The sequence below is a fragment of the Chiroxiphia lanceolata genome, chromosome 3, assembly GCF_009829145.1.
Source record: "Chiroxiphia lanceolata isolate bChiLan1 chromosome 3, bChiLan1.pri, whole genome shotgun sequence".
NCBI classification, from domain to species: domain Eukaryota; kingdom Metazoa; phylum Chordata; class Aves; order Passeriformes; family Pipridae; genus Chiroxiphia; species Chiroxiphia lanceolata.
The window spans coordinates 13,887,214-13,907,559 of record NC_045639.1 but is presented as its reverse complement, the minus strand read 5'-3'; the positions used below and the strand labels follow the sequence as shown (position 1 = coordinate 13,907,559).

General features: G+C 34.9%; 1 protein-coding gene across 30 annotated transcripts in view; it reads right to left on the bottom strand.

The window, feature by feature from the left end:
- Positions 1–20,346, bottom strand: part of NRXN1 (neurexin 1) — a 711,718-nt gene that overhangs the window by 612,206 nt on the left and 79,166 nt on the right. For 18 of the 30 annotated variants that reach the window (XM_032683731.1, XM_032683732.1, XM_032683768.1 and 15 more), the window contains 2 exons: positions 18,005–18,034; positions 17,195–17,206 (listed from right to left, as the gene is read on the bottom strand). The exons of 5 other annotated variants lie outside the window; for them this stretch is intronic. In XM_032683731.1, the coding sequence (XP_032539622.1) occupies positions 17,195–17,206; positions 18,005–18,034 (42 nt within the window). The remainder of the gene's footprint in view (positions 1–17,194; positions 17,207–18,004; positions 18,035–20,346) is intronic. 7 more of the 30 variants (XM_032683733.1, XM_032683748.1, XM_032683752.1 and 4 more) reach the window with 1 other exon arrangement.

Here is a 20,346-nt window from a genome sequence, read left to right as displayed (position 1 = left end):
TAATCTAATTTTAAATTGCTTAATTTGATTAAAAGCTTCAAAAAGGAATTTATATAAACACAAAATTAGTGACTGAATTTTATATTATTCAATCTACTGCTTTATTACACTGATGGTAATATATCATATTATTATAAACATTTCAACACCCTACACTTTTCTAGATTATACCACAGCATAAAGTATATTTTAATGACATAACCTGCCATAGCCCAAAGTCTTAAATCTTCCAATAAAGCCCAAAGTTAAAAACATTCCTTCAGCAGCTATTGAATATTTCAAGGCATAGATGGAGGGATGTACATTTTCACTCTTTAGAAGCAGAGAAGAGAGAATGCACTGTACAAGAGAGATAGATCATGGCAAAGCAATACTGGAAGTGAAAAAAAAAAAAGCAATATCAAGTCAATAGTAATATTAGCTATATTGATGACCCTTTTCATTACTATCACTCTGAACACAAAACAAATTTCTACCACATGAGCCTGCCAATAGTATCTGTGGGCTGCATGAATGTAAGCAGGCGGGGCCTTTCTCCGTTTTCCTATGAGTATTTCAATTATAAGACCAGCACTCTCAATTTACCTCAGAAGCAAATTAGTAGCTGGTTTCATGGCAGAATATCAGATTTTCTAGAGTTATATACAATATCCTTACAATAAATAATACCACAGTCTTCCCCTGTCTACTCCCTTACAAATTTAGAGCAATTAGCTGTTATTACCAAGAGATGGACTATGAAAAATTTTCTCACTGTAAAGAAACCAAGGGTTGCATCTCTGTGCCACAACAAGTTGTTCAACTCAGAATTCACCGCAGACACTAGTGTTCTTCAGCAACTTCTGTCTGTTGAGAGCTCCTTCTTGGCAGAAATGTGCCTTTTGAAATTAGTGGTCTATCCTTGACAGCCTCGTTCATCGCTTTACCACAATGGACTTACTGCCTGACATATCTTTGCCTACACTTCTAGCCCCAGCTTCCCAGTCTGTGTCTCACCATGCTTGGCATCTGACTTGGATATAAGGCATCAATTGTTTGTCCTTCATTCCAAAGACAACACAGAATAGTAGAACTTCAACAGAAGATTCAAAAAAGTGCAACTGTGGAAAAAATACTGATTTTGCCATCTCTGTCCTTATTTTGATATATAAAACCCAGTGAAAAACATGGAATCATTAAGGCTGGTAAAGACGTCTATGATCATCAAGTTCAATTGTTGACCACCAGCACATAGGTATATGTGCATTCTTTCTTTAAGACAACTGAAAACTAGACCATGACATAAATAATTTGATAATAGGAGGTGTATTTGTCATACAAAAAAGTAGTTATTAGCTGGCATTTGATAATATAATTCATATGCAACAATGAATTACAATCTCAACGGATTTGTAAGGCATTTTCCCTCAATCCAAACTTCTATACTAATAATTGTTTTCTTAAGGAAATTATTACATCACTGCAAGTTGATCTGTAATTCTAGAAAATCACCTCTTTCCATTTGCAGAAGGCTGTATTTGATAGTGAAAAGAGAACCTCAGGCTTTTCATTACAAGATGATATGCCAAACTCAGTGCATTGCATAGCACCTCATTCAGAACACTTCAATTTTCACACTTTCCTTCACTTTTATAACAGCAGATGAGTTCTGAACTTCTGAGTAACTTTATGCCCCACATATTCTAGACTGATCAAATCCTTAAATCTTTTCTGAGTGTGTCTCAGTCAGTAGAATAAAAGATTTGTGTATGTGAGATTACCCCATCCCTCTGACGATTCTGTTGCCTGTGCTGGATCAAACTGTTTCATGGCAGTGACCCTGCTCTCCACGCTTAAGTAAGGCTCCACTTACTACTCCTAGCTTTGGTATTAGCTATGATGCAACATATCACTGTAATCTTCATCTGTTTAGGCCTTCTTTCCAGACTCTCAATAGGCAAGAAAATAGAGGTCAAAGGCCTAGCAAAGACCTTGTCCATTATTTTGACTAACCAAATGGTAAGTCAAATGGTAAACACATTTTAATGAGTTGCTTAAATAAGGTAATAGTCTATAACTGTGTTTGAAAACACAGACACCGATTTTCTAAGCTACTTTGAAATAAAATGTTTTAAGAGAATTGAATTCAAAGAGAACAAACAAAAGCTACCAAAAACACCACAAGGGTAGGGGCATGAGTGTGCCTTCTTACCATTGTCATGTTGGAATGCCGAAATTGAGACACGTGTGAACTCACAATGTGGATTTTGACAAGCACTGTTTAAATTCCACAACCTTTACTCATCCAGTTCTTCACAGTTTTCACTTCGTCACTGAGTTCTCAGTACTAAAATTCCCACGGTACCCAAAGGCACTTAATATTTCTCCGTGTCCTGCGGAACAATGCTGTTTGTTAAGCCAAGGGTTGTGAATTCTGGTGGAGAGGATCTCTCCAGCCCTTTGGTTAGATCTCTGTTAGCATTGCAAGGCTTAGGTTCCCTTTGTAGGGCTGGCCTTTGGTATGAAAGGATTCTTTTTCTGCCAAATTGATGGTAGGAAAGATTGACTGCCGCTGGATGTATAATTCAGTTTGAAGTATCTGAAAAATGTTACTGAAAATCACCTCTATTTGCCAAAAAGCTGACAAGCTATTTGCACAAAACCATGGAAAGAATTCTGGGAGATGTCAATAATGAATAGGATAAATGTTCTCCAGCTTGATAACTAAAGGGAGTTTGCTGATACATCTTAAATGCATTCAGCATGCTCTAGAGTCACTTTATATAGATATTGCTCCTGGATGAATAAAAAAAGAAGCAGTTCTAAAAAGTGCTACTTTTGTTTCAGATTATTTGACATTTTAATGCATATAAGTAATGTTTGAGTATATGTAATATATGTATGCTACTTCCTCATACAAAAAATAGTGAGGGTTGTTTTTATTTATTTTTTCCATGTTTAGTTATAAAAAAATTCAACATAGTTCTTTAGGGGAAATATAAATGTTTGGGCATCATATTCAAGCACATTATTATATAATAACATATACTCTACCTATTCCTTTCTCTTCATTCTATTTTCTTATACATTTATATTTCATATTGGATTTGAAGCATTTGTTCTTCAAGGTCTTTTAAACTATAATAATGTGGTTTTGAAATAAGCATCCAGAAGTACCCAGATACCCAATAGCACATGTAAGAGTTAGGTATCTTCATACTTTTAAAAAGCTATCATTAAATGTTTATGTTTTGGAGAATCAGAGGTTATTTGATCTATTTATCTTTATTTGAGGCTAAGAGACACAAAATGTTATAAAAGTTTTGGTGGAAATGGACAGCAGCTCTGTTTACACATCAGTGGTAAATAAGATAGGAGGTAAAACTGGTTTTGACTGTTTCAACTTCCTGATTTTAGAGGCAAAATTATTTTTGCTGACTTATGCCATCTTCTGCTTATTTATTCTTTCTTCTGCCACCACTATCAACTCTTGAGAGCACTCTGCTACTTAGTTTTGCCCATGGACCTAATTTGGTTAGGCAAATAATATAGACCTCTGCTTAAGACCTAAAGGTCTTTTTTTTTTTTTCTTCATTAGCCTTCCTCTCAATATAAATCTACTTCACAACATCCTTCTTCTCAAGGGGCCTGAAAGCACATATGGTACAGTACATACAGCTCTTTTTAATTCACTATATTTAAAAGATTCTTTGCTGATGCACATGGGATGATCAAATCAAGCCTCTAGCCTAAATATTTAATATTACTTTCAGATATATGAGTTAAAATACAGTAATGAGGGGAGGAGAGTGGTTGAAGAAAGCCTTTCTCTCTCAGAAAATGTTGTCATGAACTTAATATAAGTAATTTTGTTATCAAATCAATTATGAAAATTGAAGATATGAAAGCGTTGGAGTTGAAATGCCTTTGACGAAAATATAGCATTGTTGAATTCTGATCACACATCAAAAGTGACAGAAATGCATAAGCAGGGTTCTTCTTTTTAAAGACTAAATGAACGACTAGATAGCTTCCATGAGGCACATCTTCCAGGTCTCTCAGGCATTTTTTTCTACACTCTTAAGCCAAGCAAATACCCTGTTATGCTGAAGAATTGGCAGGTCTGGGTTTTGCACTTCTAAATTATGATCTGTTCCCACACCAACGGCTCTTTCGTCTTCCCATTCTCCTAAACTTCTCTTCTCCTTCCTGACCCTTGCAATATAAATAACAAAGTGGATGGGTGGTTGGGCCTACTGAGTATTGCAACAGTCGGTCCTAGGAGAAAACACTTTGCAGGAAATAGCTATGGTATTTTAAAAACTTGGGAGCTGTTACCTTACCTTTCTCCTAGCAACGGAGAGACACAGTTAGTAGGAGAAAAGAATGGAATAATAAAATCTTTTATGCCTGTATTTCTATGGCTCTTCAGAGCCTTCCTGCTGCCTTTGATACTTCACAGACATGGGTAGTTTTCAAATTCGCCTAGGAACAGATTTAAATGTCAGGACACTGAAATTTCCCCATGTAGTTTTCTACTTAATGCCTTAGCTTTTCAGGGAAAACTTTTGAATAAAATAACCCAGAACAAGTTGCTCTTACTACCTTGTGCCAGAAGTCATTGTCCTCCCACACTACAAGCATCTGAGAGGTACTACAGGTATTTAATTAGCAAAGTGCTTCACAAAAGAAAGATAAATGTTCACACAATAAGGAAAAACACTGTCTTTCATGAAACAGGAGGGACAAGAAATGCATAAAGTTTTAGTAAAGTTCCAATCAGCTTTACTCACCCTTTTCATATTCTCTGAGCTTTCCACTTAGCATAAGAAAAAACCCTCTCTTTCAGTGCATATTCACACTACTGCCTTGATCATAGGAAAATGGAACACCTTCAGTGCAGGATAATTAAGAGCATCTGTAATCCAATTAGTAATTCATTGGTCTCCACACAGGCAGTGGCTTTGTTCTTAGACCACAGAAAACCTGTTCATTACTCAGTGTAAAAAAACCCCAACCAACGAACCCCATAAACAAAACAAGGCAGAAGGAAAAACAACCAAAAGGCAACTTGCATAAGCTGTAAAGAAAGCTCAAGTACAGAAAGCAATAATGTTAATTTAAGTAACAATACACACCTATCAACAAAGTTCCAAGTTTCTCTTTCTTGTTCTGTGATAAATTTCTCTTCCCAAATCATCCTGATTGATGCTAATGTCTACTTGGTTTTATTCTCAGTGTCTACTTACAGACAAAACCAGTACAATAAGCTCAAACACTGAGGTGATCAGAGGAGTTCTATGTAGAGTTACTAAAAACAAATTAATCTAGCTTTTGAATCAAAGATATAGCAATTCTGGAGTACTAGAAAGCTGTTTTTCCAAATAACATGCCTGGGCACATCAACAGTCGTGAGTCTGATACTCAAGCATCTGCTGAAACTGTCAGCAGATATACTAAGGGCAAAATAGTCATTGAGAACCATATTTTGAGGTATAGAAAGTTCATGCTTTAACTGCCAGTTAGGTTTTCCTTAGTCCTTCAGCATAATGACAGACATTGTGCAACCATGAACGGGCTCCATCAGTTCTTCTGCTAAACAATGCCTCTTGGAAAACAGACATAACGCAGGATAAAATAAATATAAAATATATTGTAAATATAAAGGAAAGAAGATTGTGTGGTGCTTTTCTCCCATGTATTCATTTATGTGAATTTGAATATTACAGTCCAACACAAATTATACAAAATGATCTAATTATAACTGCTGGAGGGTTTGGGGTTGCTCTTTGGGTTTTTTTGCTTTTTGCTGTCAATTACTTTGTATCAGCTTTCGAAAATATGATAGCATCCTTGTAGTGACATTTCAATATGCCCTATTCTCAAGCACTTCTAATAAATTAATTACCTGAAAATATCAGACGCTGCCAGTTCTGAGGGACGACACTGAGACCGAGCAGGAAGCTGCTCACAGTGCTTCTGAAGTCCCCACGTTCACCAAACAGCAGCACAGGAGGAACCACAGGTGTGCATTTGAAGCCTGTTCCTCTCTGCAGCACCAGAACTGTTCGAACACGGTCCAAAGATATGGAAAAACAGCACTCAGCTTTTCCTGATGTGAGCAGTCTGAACATCCAGTTTCCCCTTTCCCTGTGCCTTTTCCCCACGGAGCAAGTTCACTGATGGGCCTCCTACTTACTACACGTAGAGATGCTTCCATATTATGTATTGAGTAATTAATGGTAAAAAATTTTAGCAGAGACTTTTTTCCCCACAAAAATGAATATGCTATTGTATTCTCCCAGTGGTATACATTCAGCTGCTTGTACATATATTTTACCCATTGCATTAATAAATTGTCAAACAATAACAAGATGTTAATAACCCAGAGCCTGTTCGTCTACAAGGTGTGTAGCTGAACAATTGTAATGAGGTATAGGACATACACCTCAAAAATTGGCTTTCCTCTTTCTCTCTGATATTCAACATGTATTATGAGAGAAAAGTTTGGAATTCTTTTAAATTAGAAATATTCTAACTTCATTGAATTAAATAACTCCTTAATATTTTTCATATGTTCTGGGAGAAGCTACACACTCCCATTTGTTCTCTTGAATTTTAGCAAATAACAGGATCTTTTCCTGGCTACAGTAAAACTGAAGTTTAAGAAAGTATTTGAAGCCTTCATGAATAAAGATAATTCTGATGCAGAATAATAAGTCTTTCAGTAAAGTAGCCTATGATTCCATCCTCTCCTTTTGTGCGAGTATATTGCAACTAAAGAAGACTGCTTAACCTACAGTGAACATATATTTGAACGGTGAGGTTCAAAGAGAAACTAAATATTAGAACACTGAGTTCAGTTTTTAAATTAAAACTCTGGGTCATATGAGTTTGAATCTTCTCACTAATTCAGAGCACTCTTATAGGACTGCATTAGCCTCTAGTTTATAACACTTCCTAGATTAGATCATAATTCTATTCCTCATTTAATTTGTCAGCTTTGTATAAGCATTTTTCACTGTACCAAACAGCAAAAATGAACAGTTCCAGTTTTGCTGACCAAATAATTCACAACAATGTTTTGCGCAGGGTTTATCTGGTGCACCAGTTACTCTATAACATGGTAAGCTCATTTCTTACATTATAACTCAAAGACCCCCATACCCTGTTGTAAATGTGTTAAGAGAATTTATGTAAAATAAAAATACTGAATGGCATAACATTCCTGAAAATGCGATTAACTGTAGCATTCAATTTAAAGTATTCAAAATACATAACCACAGCAAAGTGTTGGAGTTTGAGAAAGATTAATCTCCTTTTGATTCACACTTCCATACATGTTTGAGGCTTTTCCATGAAGGTGTTTCAGCTTTCATGTTACATTCTTATGTAACATAATCCCACCTAAACAAGAAATACGATAAAAGTATTACTAATAAAGTAAAACTGGTGTGGCTCTTTTCATGTCTCACAATTTTCTTACATCTTTGCACAGTAATTTCTCTGTTCTTTGTGATTTATAGGCTTCAAGGCCAGAAAGATTGTTTTGATTGTCTAGTCTTATTTCCTGCATAATACAAATTACAGGCTGTCGGCTAGTACATGAGAGACCTTCTCTTAAACAGTTTAATGGCTAAGAACCTAGGAAATGTATTTTTAGACTTCCTGAAGTCTGCTCTTCTGACTTGGGTCTCAAGAGTATGCCAACTAGGTAGAGAAGTATAGGTACATTCTTGCCTCCCAAGGTGGATAATTAGCATGACCTAGATATATGTACATTTCTGAGAGTTATATGTACTTATTAAAAGCTATAGGGCTGATATACAGATCTTTTAGGTGTTTTGAAAAGGAAAATATTAATTAGACTTTCGGTTTACTTTTATAACAGCTCAATAGATGCAGAATTTTCAAAAACCTCTTCCTTTAACAAGCCTATTCATTTCAGGGACAACTGAAATGGGTAGTTCTGTTAGCAAGGTGTAACTCTCTCATCTATTTTAGAACACTGAATAAATATCAAATACATGTGTTTTCCTGGAAGAGAGAATAAATGACACATAATAGTCATTTATGAATGACTTATGAATTACACACTAGTAATTTTTATTACATATTTGTCATTATATAAAACTTGAGATAGAGGCATTCCTGAGAGGTAAACTCATAAAATACAGCAGGTTTTATTTCTCTGTGTATATTTATCTGTCTACATCCCGAATGCAGCTACATGTATGTACCTAAATGTGTATATACTAATAAAAATTGTTGAGGAATTTGTGTTGAGAAATATAAATTACTTGATCTGTTTTACTCCATGTATTCAGTGCTTCCCAGTAATTTCAACAGGAATACAAGAATTTATCCTCTTCACAGTAGTCTGAACAGCTCCTTTCTCTGCTTTGAGGAAGTATGTAGCAGTCAACCAACAGTGGGACTCAGGTGGCTTTTTGTAATGTACAGAACACAGATTTGCTATAGATATCGTGTCTCATATAGGATATATGGTTATGTGTGAATATAACAGTTCTATACAGATAAATATGTTGCACAAGAATCACACATAATTACCAATTCCCAAGTTTACTTTTGTTCCTTCAATCTTGTACTTAGATACTTTTATATGATTCTTTCCTGAAATAAAATTTTTCTTCTAATATTATAATATAGTTGTAGTCATGGACTGTATTCTTATTTGAATAATTCATTGCAGAGAAATATATAGAGAAAAAATCTGCTAAGGACATTTAAAAAATCATGTTCATGACTGACAAAGACACAACTACATTATCATGTGTTTGAAGGTGTATAATGATGTAAGCACCTTGAGGGATACCTCCAAAATTCATACTTTGCACAAGCATTCAGGTGAAATGAGAACACCAGTTCAGTATTTGTACCACAATGAGCTGGGGATGTTTAAATTAAAATAGAAATTTTTGAAATCTCGCATCATCTTTGTGACAATGGAAACAAACACTAGTGTTGTAGTTCAATAGAACTACACCCAAATCACTCCTCTAAAATTGAAAACTACATAACAACTAGTCAGTAGTTGCAGTTGATACAAATAATATCAAATATCCATTTAAATAATCATCCATTCATAGTGCAAATGTCATTGTCAAAGAGGCATTTGGCTTTAAAACTAAGGTATGCTTTGTTTTGCACAGGTTCCATAGCAAAATTACATCTTATAACTTATATGTACACAAACATAATTTTCGATGGTGATTTGCCTATAAATGAGCTTGGTGATTTTTTTTTTTTAACATTTCTTGTGGACTTGTGCAAATACTAAAGCATCTTGTAAGACCAAGTGATTAAGCAGAGCCATTAACCGAGGAAATCAAAAGACCAGCTTGTATTACCAGCAAAATGTCTGTAATGTCTTTTTTCTGAGACTGAAAGCACTTATCTGGTACCTTTTTGAATGACCCAAGTTCTTCCTAACAAAGATACTCAGGGTCAACGAAGTAGGAAATCCGGTAAATTATTTCTGACTTTTAGTCCTAGAGAGAGATGTTACTGTTGGTTGGGAGCAGGGTCATATAATGTAGCGGAATTTCTCTGGGTTCTCAGCTAAAAATTATGCTTCATAAGCAGAATATTAATGGTCACAGGAAGATATTTTGCCTCCTTTCCTTTGGGTGGATACTCTTGAAAACGGGATAGCCATGGCTCAAGATATGGAATTAGGACAGACCTATTAACTAAGGGTACTCCAGTAGAAAATTTAGACATACTCACTTACTGCTGAATCTTACTTTCCAGGCAGACTCCCCTCTGTCTGAAGAATATGCAAAGGCAGATGAAATGAATTAGACCCAGCTGCTTTTATTTCCTTCCACCCCCATACATTGACTCAAGTCACTGCTGTGATGCCAACTGTGCCAGGTGTGGCTTACCAGTTTCTCTGGTAGCCTCTTGTTATCCAAGGTTGCTTCTATACAGCTTTATTAATTGCCAGTGAATCAGTCCAGATATTTCCTTTCTTTAAAGAACAAATGTCTACTGTAAGCAGGCAACAAAATTAGCAGAATATCTAAGTCATAATAGCAAAAACAGCCTTTAAAATGCTGGGCTGGTCAGAAAATTATTGTGAGTGCCAACAGAAAAAAACCCGGAATATAACTTTAATGAGGATAAAAAGGACTTCTTTCTCTAGAATAAATGAATTCAATACAGAGATTCAGTCACTTTTGTTTCCTCCCAAGTCTGGAAAAAAGATATCTGGATAACATTTTGGTATCTATGGAAACCATTAAAAGAACGATGAAGGCAGAACTTCACAGCAAAGTCAATGTTCCATGGTCCATACTCATTTCCTATGAAAGTCTTCTCCTTTGTGCTCCTAAATTTCCAGTTCATTGCACAATTTCACTGTTCTACTGATACTTAATTGCTCTTGATGAACCCTTAAAGTAAAGATAGAAAGCCACCTTCAAGCAATTAAGAACGTCAGGGTTATAGAAGACTTGAATATCAAGAAATAGATACACTATTAGTATCGGTGCAAATTATATTGTTTAATTAAAAGACTTTAAAGAAGACTGGATAATTCAAATTTCGGTTGTTTCTAAGTAGCTTGGCATATTATTACAGTCAAAGAAAATTAAAGAGTAGGTTAAAAATTTTGTATGCAGTATTTTTATTTCTACAAGAACAATCAATTTTGACCAGACTATTTAAATACTCTTTCAATTCTTTTGCAGGGAGTCATTCTTGGTAGAAAAATATCACTATGATGTGGATTTAGAAAGCATAGTTCACATTTTCAGTTATACTCATACAATTTTAAAGTGGTTTTCTTAAGAGTTCTTCACTTTCTTTAAATTTAGTTTCTTTAGAAATTGTGATCATTTACTTTGGAATTTAGTATGCCTGCATGTAGACAAACCTTGGAGATGTTTGAAAACCCCTCCTTGGGGTTCTAATTTCTTTCCACTTAGCTGGTGAAGCTCCTTTGAGCGGGATTGATTGGATTAATGTCAAAATCAGTTGAGACTTCTGTTGTAAGTGAGATGTACAATAATATCCAATCACTTTTGATTTTCACTGAAATAATAGAAATTAGAGTCTGTTGGGCTCATTTGTTTAGTTGCTCTTGTAGATTTCAAGGACTGACTTTTATCCTAGGAAAGTTTTAGCTGGAGTGCAATCTTGGAGTGAAGCTGAAATCTTTAGTGTCACTCTACCAATGTATTTGGCTCACAGGAAGGTTACAGGATATTCTACAGAATATCCAAGGAATACACCTCACTCAAATATCTGTTTCATTGGAAATGCCTATGAAATGTGTATAAAACTCTCATGGAATTTCGTTGTGCAAAAAAGACTCAGATCACTGCAGCTTTAAATTCTTATTTCCTATGTACATTTATATATATATAAATTAAAAGAAAAGTTTGCTTTAAGGAAGACATGCCTAGTTTTCCATTTCTTTATTGCTTACCTGCTAAATATTTTTTTTTTACCTTTTCAGAGTGACAGCTTAACTGTTTTCCATCCTCAATAAATCCCCGTATACTTTTTGGCCTGAAATACATATCCTTCATGTTGAATGAGATCTAACATTATTTTGAAAGGTTTTCTGTCAGCATACCCATCTTCTGAATGCTCAAAGTGGAGCCTTGTGTTGAGGAAGCCAAAATCTTAGATATGTACTATCTTACATTACAATGTTTTCTGAACCCAGTAGAAGTCTACACTTTTGCAAATATAACATTTCTTTTACATTAAATCCCTCACAGTTGCACATTTATTTTCTTTCTGCTGAATCAATAGATCTATGACATACATACCTATGTATATATGACACATGGTAATTTTGAGTGATGTCAGAATGATTCAGAATATGGTAAATGCTTTATTTTGGTGATGGAAAGGTGCTAGAACTCATGGTGTGGACCGGATATGTGGACCATGTGGTGACTTTATTTTAAAAATAAATGTGTTACCCTTTCTTCAAAAAATTTTCTTAATATTTGTGGCAAGTCCATACCATTTCTTTTTTACTGCTGATCAGGAATCAGACATCTCAGATATAATTTTGGGTACATGTGTGACAAGACAGAATTTGCATTTCTGTTCCTGATGTCGATTGGTTTCTTCTGAGTCATGTACTTCAGACAGAAAACTTCTTCATGTTCTGCTATAGTTTTTCTCCTTAGGGACCATTAATTGATCACATGTCAACATAAAGTTGAATCTGCATCTTCAAATGACATATTCCAGGGTTGCTTGGCATCACCCACTGAAGTGTAAGGAAATTACTTACTTCAATGCACCACAACAAACACTTAATGTATAGTTCATTATGATATTCAACAAAAATTTGAACATGTTGACCATTAAAATATAAGGATAGTATAAATATTTATTGGAACATATATGTGTAGGCAAAGGGGCGTGGGTAACACGAACTTAATTGTAATATTTTTGGTGAACAGCAGCCTCTATTTAATTATATTTATGAGGTTCTTTAGGAAAAAAAGTCATTATAGAAAAGATATTATGTGTAGCTACTGCTCTTTGGAGTACTTTGAGGAGTTTTATATTTTAGTTCACTAATTTATTAAAAAATTTAATTCTCCTTAAAAATCATGTTAATTTCATAGAGAATACTTTTTAAATTCTCATGTTAATAATTTTGTAAATTATACAAGACTTCAGTATGTTTGTGACCTGTTAAAGTGAGGATAAATTTTAAACATTATTGATTTTTTTATCAGTAGAAGCAACTCTGAGATTGAGCAGGGAAGTGCAAGTTATCCATTCTTCTGCTGTAATGTCACTTAGAAACCATTTCAGTTATCTGACCTTGGCAACCCCATTATGTGTAAAACTCCTAAATTAACTCACTTCAGTTCTAACAGTGAGTCTTTCAAATAAGCTGCTATCGCCTAGGATACACAACTATGTGAACAAGTACAGAGAGTCAAGAATGCCCTCCATCCATGTTTTGCATTTGCCAGGCAAAAGCCAGCTGCAGTTGAGAAGGCATGTAACTGAATCCAAGGCAACAAGGCACTGAGCCAAAAATAATAAGCTGTGCTAGAGCTCAGGGCTGTACCAAAGCATTTACACGGCTTCTGGACTGTTGGCGGCTCAGGTCAAGGAAGGCTGGAGGATGGATGTCTCGCAGACCCACTTTGAAGCAGCTCACACAAAAGTAGATGAGAATAGTATATAGGCTTTTCAACAATTCATTGAGGAACAGAGAGTGTAAGAGGCCAAGACAATTTTAGTTCTTTGAAAACAGAGCAAAAACGAAAATCACAGTAAGATGAACTTGTGGTCGCAGTAAGATTAATGACTGAATTCCACATAGTTTGATGTTAGGGGAGGTTACTGGCACAAGGTGATGTTTGTGTAAGCACTGCGTAAGACACAATTTTAATGCTCATGATTGTTGAAGGATTTATTTAAATCGTTTTTATTTTTCAGTGTCCTAATTTTCCAATTGTCAAATGAATTGTGTGACTGATAATTAACGAGTTAGTGGCATCACTTTGGTGTTACAGATATTTTACCATAGCTAGTGCAATACAAAACTTGCCCTCCTTTGGCAAGAAGTTGACACATATAAATTGCCATTCTAAAGTCTTTCTTCAGCAATTAAAAACAGTATACCAAATACCAGCACATTAAAAGCCTCTAATCTAATACAATAAATTGCAGTTGTACTATCAATCTTTTGGTAGAAACGCTTATTGTTCATCTGGCTAACATTTAATAGTTTGCTAGGGACCTGAGTGGTTCATGATTTAAAGCTGCACATAAACTCCAAAGTAATAGAACAGGAGTATGAACATACTATTTAGGTATAGAATGAGCAATATATGTAGTGAAAAGTAGGCTATTTACATAGAAATAAACTATGGATAAAAATATGCATAGACTTAGGAGAAGTGCAATATAAAAAAGGAAGTAATATATGTCACTACATTATAGTTTCTGAATTATAAATTCCTTTCATTGCTCATCAAAAGAATACGAAAAGAAAGAGACAGGGTTTATAAAAAAAAAAGAAATCATGTGTTTTACATTAGTTGCAATATAAGTTTAGTTGTATTACTATTAATTGCAAAACAACTCTGCATGACTTTGACGAGGTAAGGCCCATAGGTGGAAATGGTAGTTTTGTTAGACCACCTCCAATAGTTGGAGAAAACAGACAGTGTTTCTTTGGGCAAACATTTGTTTTGGGCAAACAAATCCTTTTCCATGTCTATAATGAGCAGCAAATTCCAGATTTGCTTCAAATTCAAACAATTGCTCTGAGCAGTATATTCAAGTGATCTAATAAAAACATGAATTCCATTTACAAACCTTACCTTGCCTATGTCTTTCCACCACAGCTGTGACAACTCCACTGCTAAAGTTGAATACAAGTAGGTGATTTCCATGGGACATAAAAGGAATTCCTAAGTATTTCTGAACATATACAATGCCTATCAGAAAAAAAATGAACGCCAATATGACTAAAAGATTGCAGCTCTTCCTAGAATTAGGAATAGCATCTACAAGGAGTAATGGATCAGGAAACAATTTTGTGTAGCTCTAAAGTTATGAGACAAGCTTTTACATGGGATCTCAGCTTTATGTTATATCCTCATTTATGTCAGCTGGTTTTGCACCCAGACCAGGTTATACGACCCGAAGTACTGACAAAGGTCTCAGCACTTGACATCTGAGCTTTGTTTCTGCCTTTCTCTAAGGGACAGCTTTGTTAATACAGATAAAGCTTCAATAAAAACTTTGTGAGGAGATTATCCAAATTTATATTTACAACTAAATGACAAACAGCAGGTGCATCCAGTGAGATGTTACTGGATTTTGTATTGTTTGCCCAATTGGAGAGGCTGTCTCATCCCTCCTTCCTCTGTTAACACCAGATCCCTGCCTTGTTAACACCCTGCCCTAATTCTGAAGATACACTGATTTTTTTTTTTTCCTTTTCAATTTTCCCAAAGAATATCTACACAATTAAAGGAGATGGTGATACTTCAGTCATTTATACTCTTCAGGACAAATTACATAGTAAAACTTCTTAAAAATGTTTCATTGCTTACATTTCCAAAATAAGAATAATTCATGATATAATCACTCAGAATTTTGCAATCACTTTTGCTACTGACCTTCCCTACCTCTCAAGGAATGGAACTTACAGTGAAAGATTGAACTGGTGCTCCTTTTTTCCTCCTTCATTCCTTTCCATCACTCTCCTAATTTGTTATATCGTCACGTGTTGCACATGTGTGCTATCACAACTGTTTCAAGGTCACACGTTTCAGTAGGTGATATTAGTGTAATTTCAGGATAGTCAACAAAATGAAGTATTTTTTCACTGGTTGAGGACATGGTTCAATATCGAGGGATATTTTCTGTTACAAGCAACTGGCATTTGTATAAATATAAACCCTTTCCATCCATTTGAACAGATATACATCATTATATTTGCAGAAGAAGCATTGTGATTATTAAAACATAGTAATAATTATTGCTATATTAACAGGATAAATCTAATAAAAATTAAAATATGAAAATCAAAATGTAGTCAAATGATTAGATGACTAGTGACTGGTGTTCAAATTATGTCACATGGCACATCATTAAACATTAAATGTAGCTAGTATATACAAAGTAATTTTTTGGTGAATATAGTTGTTAAATCTTTAAAAATAAAAGATGTAAGTGTCCAAGTATTGTACAATACTTGCAAAGGGTTTTTTTTGCTAAAAATCTACTTTCCAGATCAACTAATGATCATAGTATATCTTCATAATATTTATATTTCAATCCTTTCATACAAAAATAAATTCTTCAGTGCTGTACATGCTACAAAATTTATTCTGTGTACAGAATAGAAAAATAATTCCTCATTATTAAAAATTATATATAGTGTCAAGGTTCAGTTACTATAACATGTCATTTTAAGGTAACTCTACCCAAGACATCTACTGATTAGAAGTAAGATAGCAATAAGAAATAATAAGGAAATCATACATACAAGGTACTATTAAGAAAAACACAAGGAGCAGCCATACAACAAACAAAACAAAATGATCCTATAAAAAAAAGAAATCAGTAGATTGGTTTTCATAACTTAAAACTTTTGCTAAGTAAGAAGATTTAGAGCTCCAGAACACACACAACCCTTTAAATGGTATACCACCTATACAGGTACACAGTCTTTCCAGGGAGTCTGATACGAAGAGGAGTGAGACACTACAGATTTTTAATTACAGTCTTTGCATCACATGAACTTTTTAGGTTTGGAGACAATAAAGCCAAGACAACAACAAACCTGGAAGTTTTTTTCTAATTTAAGTAGTTAGGAAAGTATGACCATGCAGATTGGACTTCTGATTTCTACAAAGAGTAGGTACACCCTGACAAATGGTTAAGATGAATAGAACTGTATTATTCATCATACATAACAGAGATTAAATGGCTTTTAATGGCCATCTTCTTATCATAAAAATATATTTATAGGATGTCTGTGAACAAGTATCCTTGTAGCAAAACCTGGTTATTTACACAGGGAAAGTCTTGACCCTACTGCACATCTCCTCCAGGAGAGAGTAATACATGGTTGGTACTCTTTACATAAAGAAACAAAAAGAATAAAAAAACCTGAAATAACCCAACACTTCTCTTTGTCGTTCATTCTTCCTCACTTCTGTGTCCAATTCTTGTCTCAGATATACTCAAAGTGATTAATATACAAGGAAAATCTCAGGACAAATGCGATCGGTTGATAGCAGCCTTGCTAAAGTCAGTGCTATTCTAACTTAAAACTTACATCAAGCTGTGGACTGACCCTGGACAGATTATCTCCAGAGAGTCCAAGTTGAACAACATCATGCTTTTTTTCCTTGTCTGGTGGTTTAGACTACAATTTTTTGAGAACAGAAAAAGGCATACCTCAAAATGTGGCTGTTATTTCCTCCTGTACTCTTTCTATAACTGTAGCCTTCTTTATCAGTGCCAAAGCTCTACATCTCTCACAAAAAACCAGGAGACAAACTTTAAAAATGGTCAGCCTGTACTTAAGGATAATTCTCCTTACCATGATATCCATGAAATATTTATTTAAGGATATACCTACCTCATGTTATCAGTGCAAAAATTTTACATTTATTTCCATTACTTATATATACATTAAAGTATACCGATGGCATTAGAAATAAAGAAAATCATGTTATACCTTTACTTTTACCTATGGATTTGGTGAAATGGTTCCATGAAGAAAGCATTTCCAGACAAAAAGAGAATAAAGAAGAGGAGAGAAACAACAGTAAGAGTCATGAGTACATGTAAATGCAATACTATATGAACATGAAGAGACAAAGTATAAGGTAAGTGCCTGAAGACAAATGGAGATGCAATCAGTGTCATATTAGGGATTTAGTTTATTTCTTCCCAATTATGTACATGCAGAGAAACACAGAAATAACCCATGCTTAGATAAGAAAGACTGTCACAAAAGTAACATGGACAACAGTTAGGAGGAAAAAAATCACCGATTTTGTTAGGTAGCAAAATTGTACTCTCAGCATTCCAGAAGCCAGGAGCAGGTGCTTTCTGCACATTTCCAATCAGCCATGCATTAATGTAAATGGACTCTTCAATGTGTATAATGTGGCAAGCTGAGTATCTTCTTTCAGGAGCTATCTGAAGAGTGGTCTTGCGCTTTGTTTATCTTTTACAGAATCACCCATAATTGTATTTTCTGATACATGGAATTTTCTTAATCACTTTCTTATTTCTCTCACCTCTTTTCAGTTATTGTATTGCAAGAGGGGGAGTTGAGGAGGTAGGAAGGACAAAAGCTTACGGAGCAAACAAAAAAAACCAAAAAAATGAAATAAGAAAAGATGTGACTAAAACCATGTGTTTATTTGCAGCCAAAGACAGCTTTCAAGCATTTGCCCATCAGTTGCAGTGATGGATTCAAAGCAGCTACAAAACAAGAAGAAACAATGAAAGCAGAGTGGAAAAGGAACAGAGCCCATACCTTGGTCGCCCATCATCAGGTGCGCCAGACCTTGAAGGGAAACAAGAGCACAGTCAGCAATGAACAAGGGAGCACGGGAAGGTGGTGTTGTCACACTGACAAAAATGTTTTGTGACAGGCATCTGTTTCCTATGAGATGTCTGTATCACAGAGGGAAATCAAAGAGCATTTTTCAACCACTGGTTGGAATGCTTTGGGCTACGAGTAACAGAACTGCAATTCAAACACTGGGTGCTGTTTTATTGTGGGGTTTTTTTGTAATGTGCAGTAGTTGGGATGACAGAAAACAATAAAATGCTTTCAAATCCAACCAATTCCTTTAATAATCCATCTATATTTATCATATTTTGATTATATTGCTTTGAATACTTTGCTGGGAGGACTTCCTGTCCTCTACAAGTGAAATGACATTTAAAACCTGGAGAAGGTTAAACCTGAAAAATGGGCTGGGTCTGATCTTTTTCCCCTCATAAAAATGAGCATTTCAGGTAATTAAATAAAATTTCTTCATCACACTGAAATGATAATGCAAAGGTCTCCTTATTTGTGTGAAATGTGACAGTAGAATGAATTTGTTCTAGAGAAGGCAAATTATTACATATGCAATATAAAATACATAGTAATAAAGAAAATTTAAGTGACAGCTTCTGCAACTACTTCATAAATCTGAGAGAAATAGATTTTGCATTATATTTGTATTGTGAAATGAAATTCAATCATACCAGAATAGGTCTAGTGACATTTCAAAACAGATGTCCATAATGATAATCACTCAACCAGAGCCAAATTTTGCTACTCTTTAAGGAAAAATCTTCAGATTTTTTAATCCATGATAATAAAATGATACCTAAATTCTCACTGAGTATAATACAATGCAGGGAAAGCATTTTTCCAGAAACATAAGGGTTTTTCACATTTTATGTCTGATTTAGAAAACAGATTTATTCTTGTTGAACTTAGCTGTTTTGGGATCCATTTTAGAAGTTATTAATTGTTCATGTGTTAAATGTGCTCCTCTTCTCCAACAACTACAAAAAACCATACGTTATTTTCTTAATTGCAATGAATTGAAATTAATTCACACAAAGAAGGTGAGTAATAAAATATCCTACACTTTATTGGAAAGCAGACTTCCTAGAGAGTTCCTATGATTTCTAATTCACAAAGAAAATTAGGTGCACAAATGACTCACAGTATTTGGGGGGGGGGGGTAGTTCAAAGATACTCCCGACTGCAATCAGCCTGAAAGGATTTGTATCTTATCAGTTCCAAATCTCAAGTGATGTTCCAAGCACACTGACAATGGTTTTGCTGAATTAGTGCTTTTTAATGTCACCCGTTTTAGATGTGTAGTTAAACTGAAGGGCCTGATGTGCCTCATCTCTTGTGCAATAAATTCGGTTTCCAAATACAGTGCTCTGCAACTGGTGGGATTACCTGGGGCTTACAGCAATGTAAATGAAAGCTGACTGTGATCCTGAAGGGATGCCTGCCTAAGCATTGCTTGGGAAACATCACACAGCTGTACCACAGTTTGCAGCTTGTGAAAGAGAGTAGAAATGTTTTCATGAGTGTTCTTTATAAGTGTTGATGCAAGAGAGGCATCCCAAATACACAGCAGTGTATAAAGACCAGCTGAGCTTCGTTCTTTTAATGCTGGGTGTTCTTGCTTGGATCCCTTGCCACATGGCCTTTTGGAAGTATCAGTCTCTTCTTGTGATTGATTAACTTGTTGGCAACTACAGCAAGAAATCTCAGACTTTTGACTTGACCTTAACTGTATTTGATAGAGGAAAAGTGAAACCAGTCGAACATTACAACATCTTTTTCTTTAATAAAACTGTGACTTTGCAGCCACTACTTTATGTGAGCTCTTTCAGCTCTTCGAAAGTATGAAGCAAATCACCGTCATGTGTCCTAGGGGAATGCAAAGAAGGTTATCTTACTAGCTCACATTTACATATGAACTTTTTAGCTATACAAAACCAAACAAAAGAACCAGCTTCAGATTATCACTGCTTGATAGCTACTACTTTTGTTAAAATGATATGTGAAATTGGTCAGTTGCAAATACATGTTTCTTACATAATTTGGAAAAAAAAATGTAAATGGCAGAAGTGGCTCTTGAAAATATCATAGAAACTACTTGAATTTTAAGTCACTTACAGTGTTATTCAATGAAAAAAGGCATGTAAATGTAAAAAACATGCCCTACTCCAAACAAACATCTATTTAAAAATTCAGTACTAGTCTTCAAGACACTGTATTTTGTTTGACTCTGTATGTTACTTTATTTGAAAGCAGTAAGGTTGCCTATATTTACTTACTAAAAGCACATAATG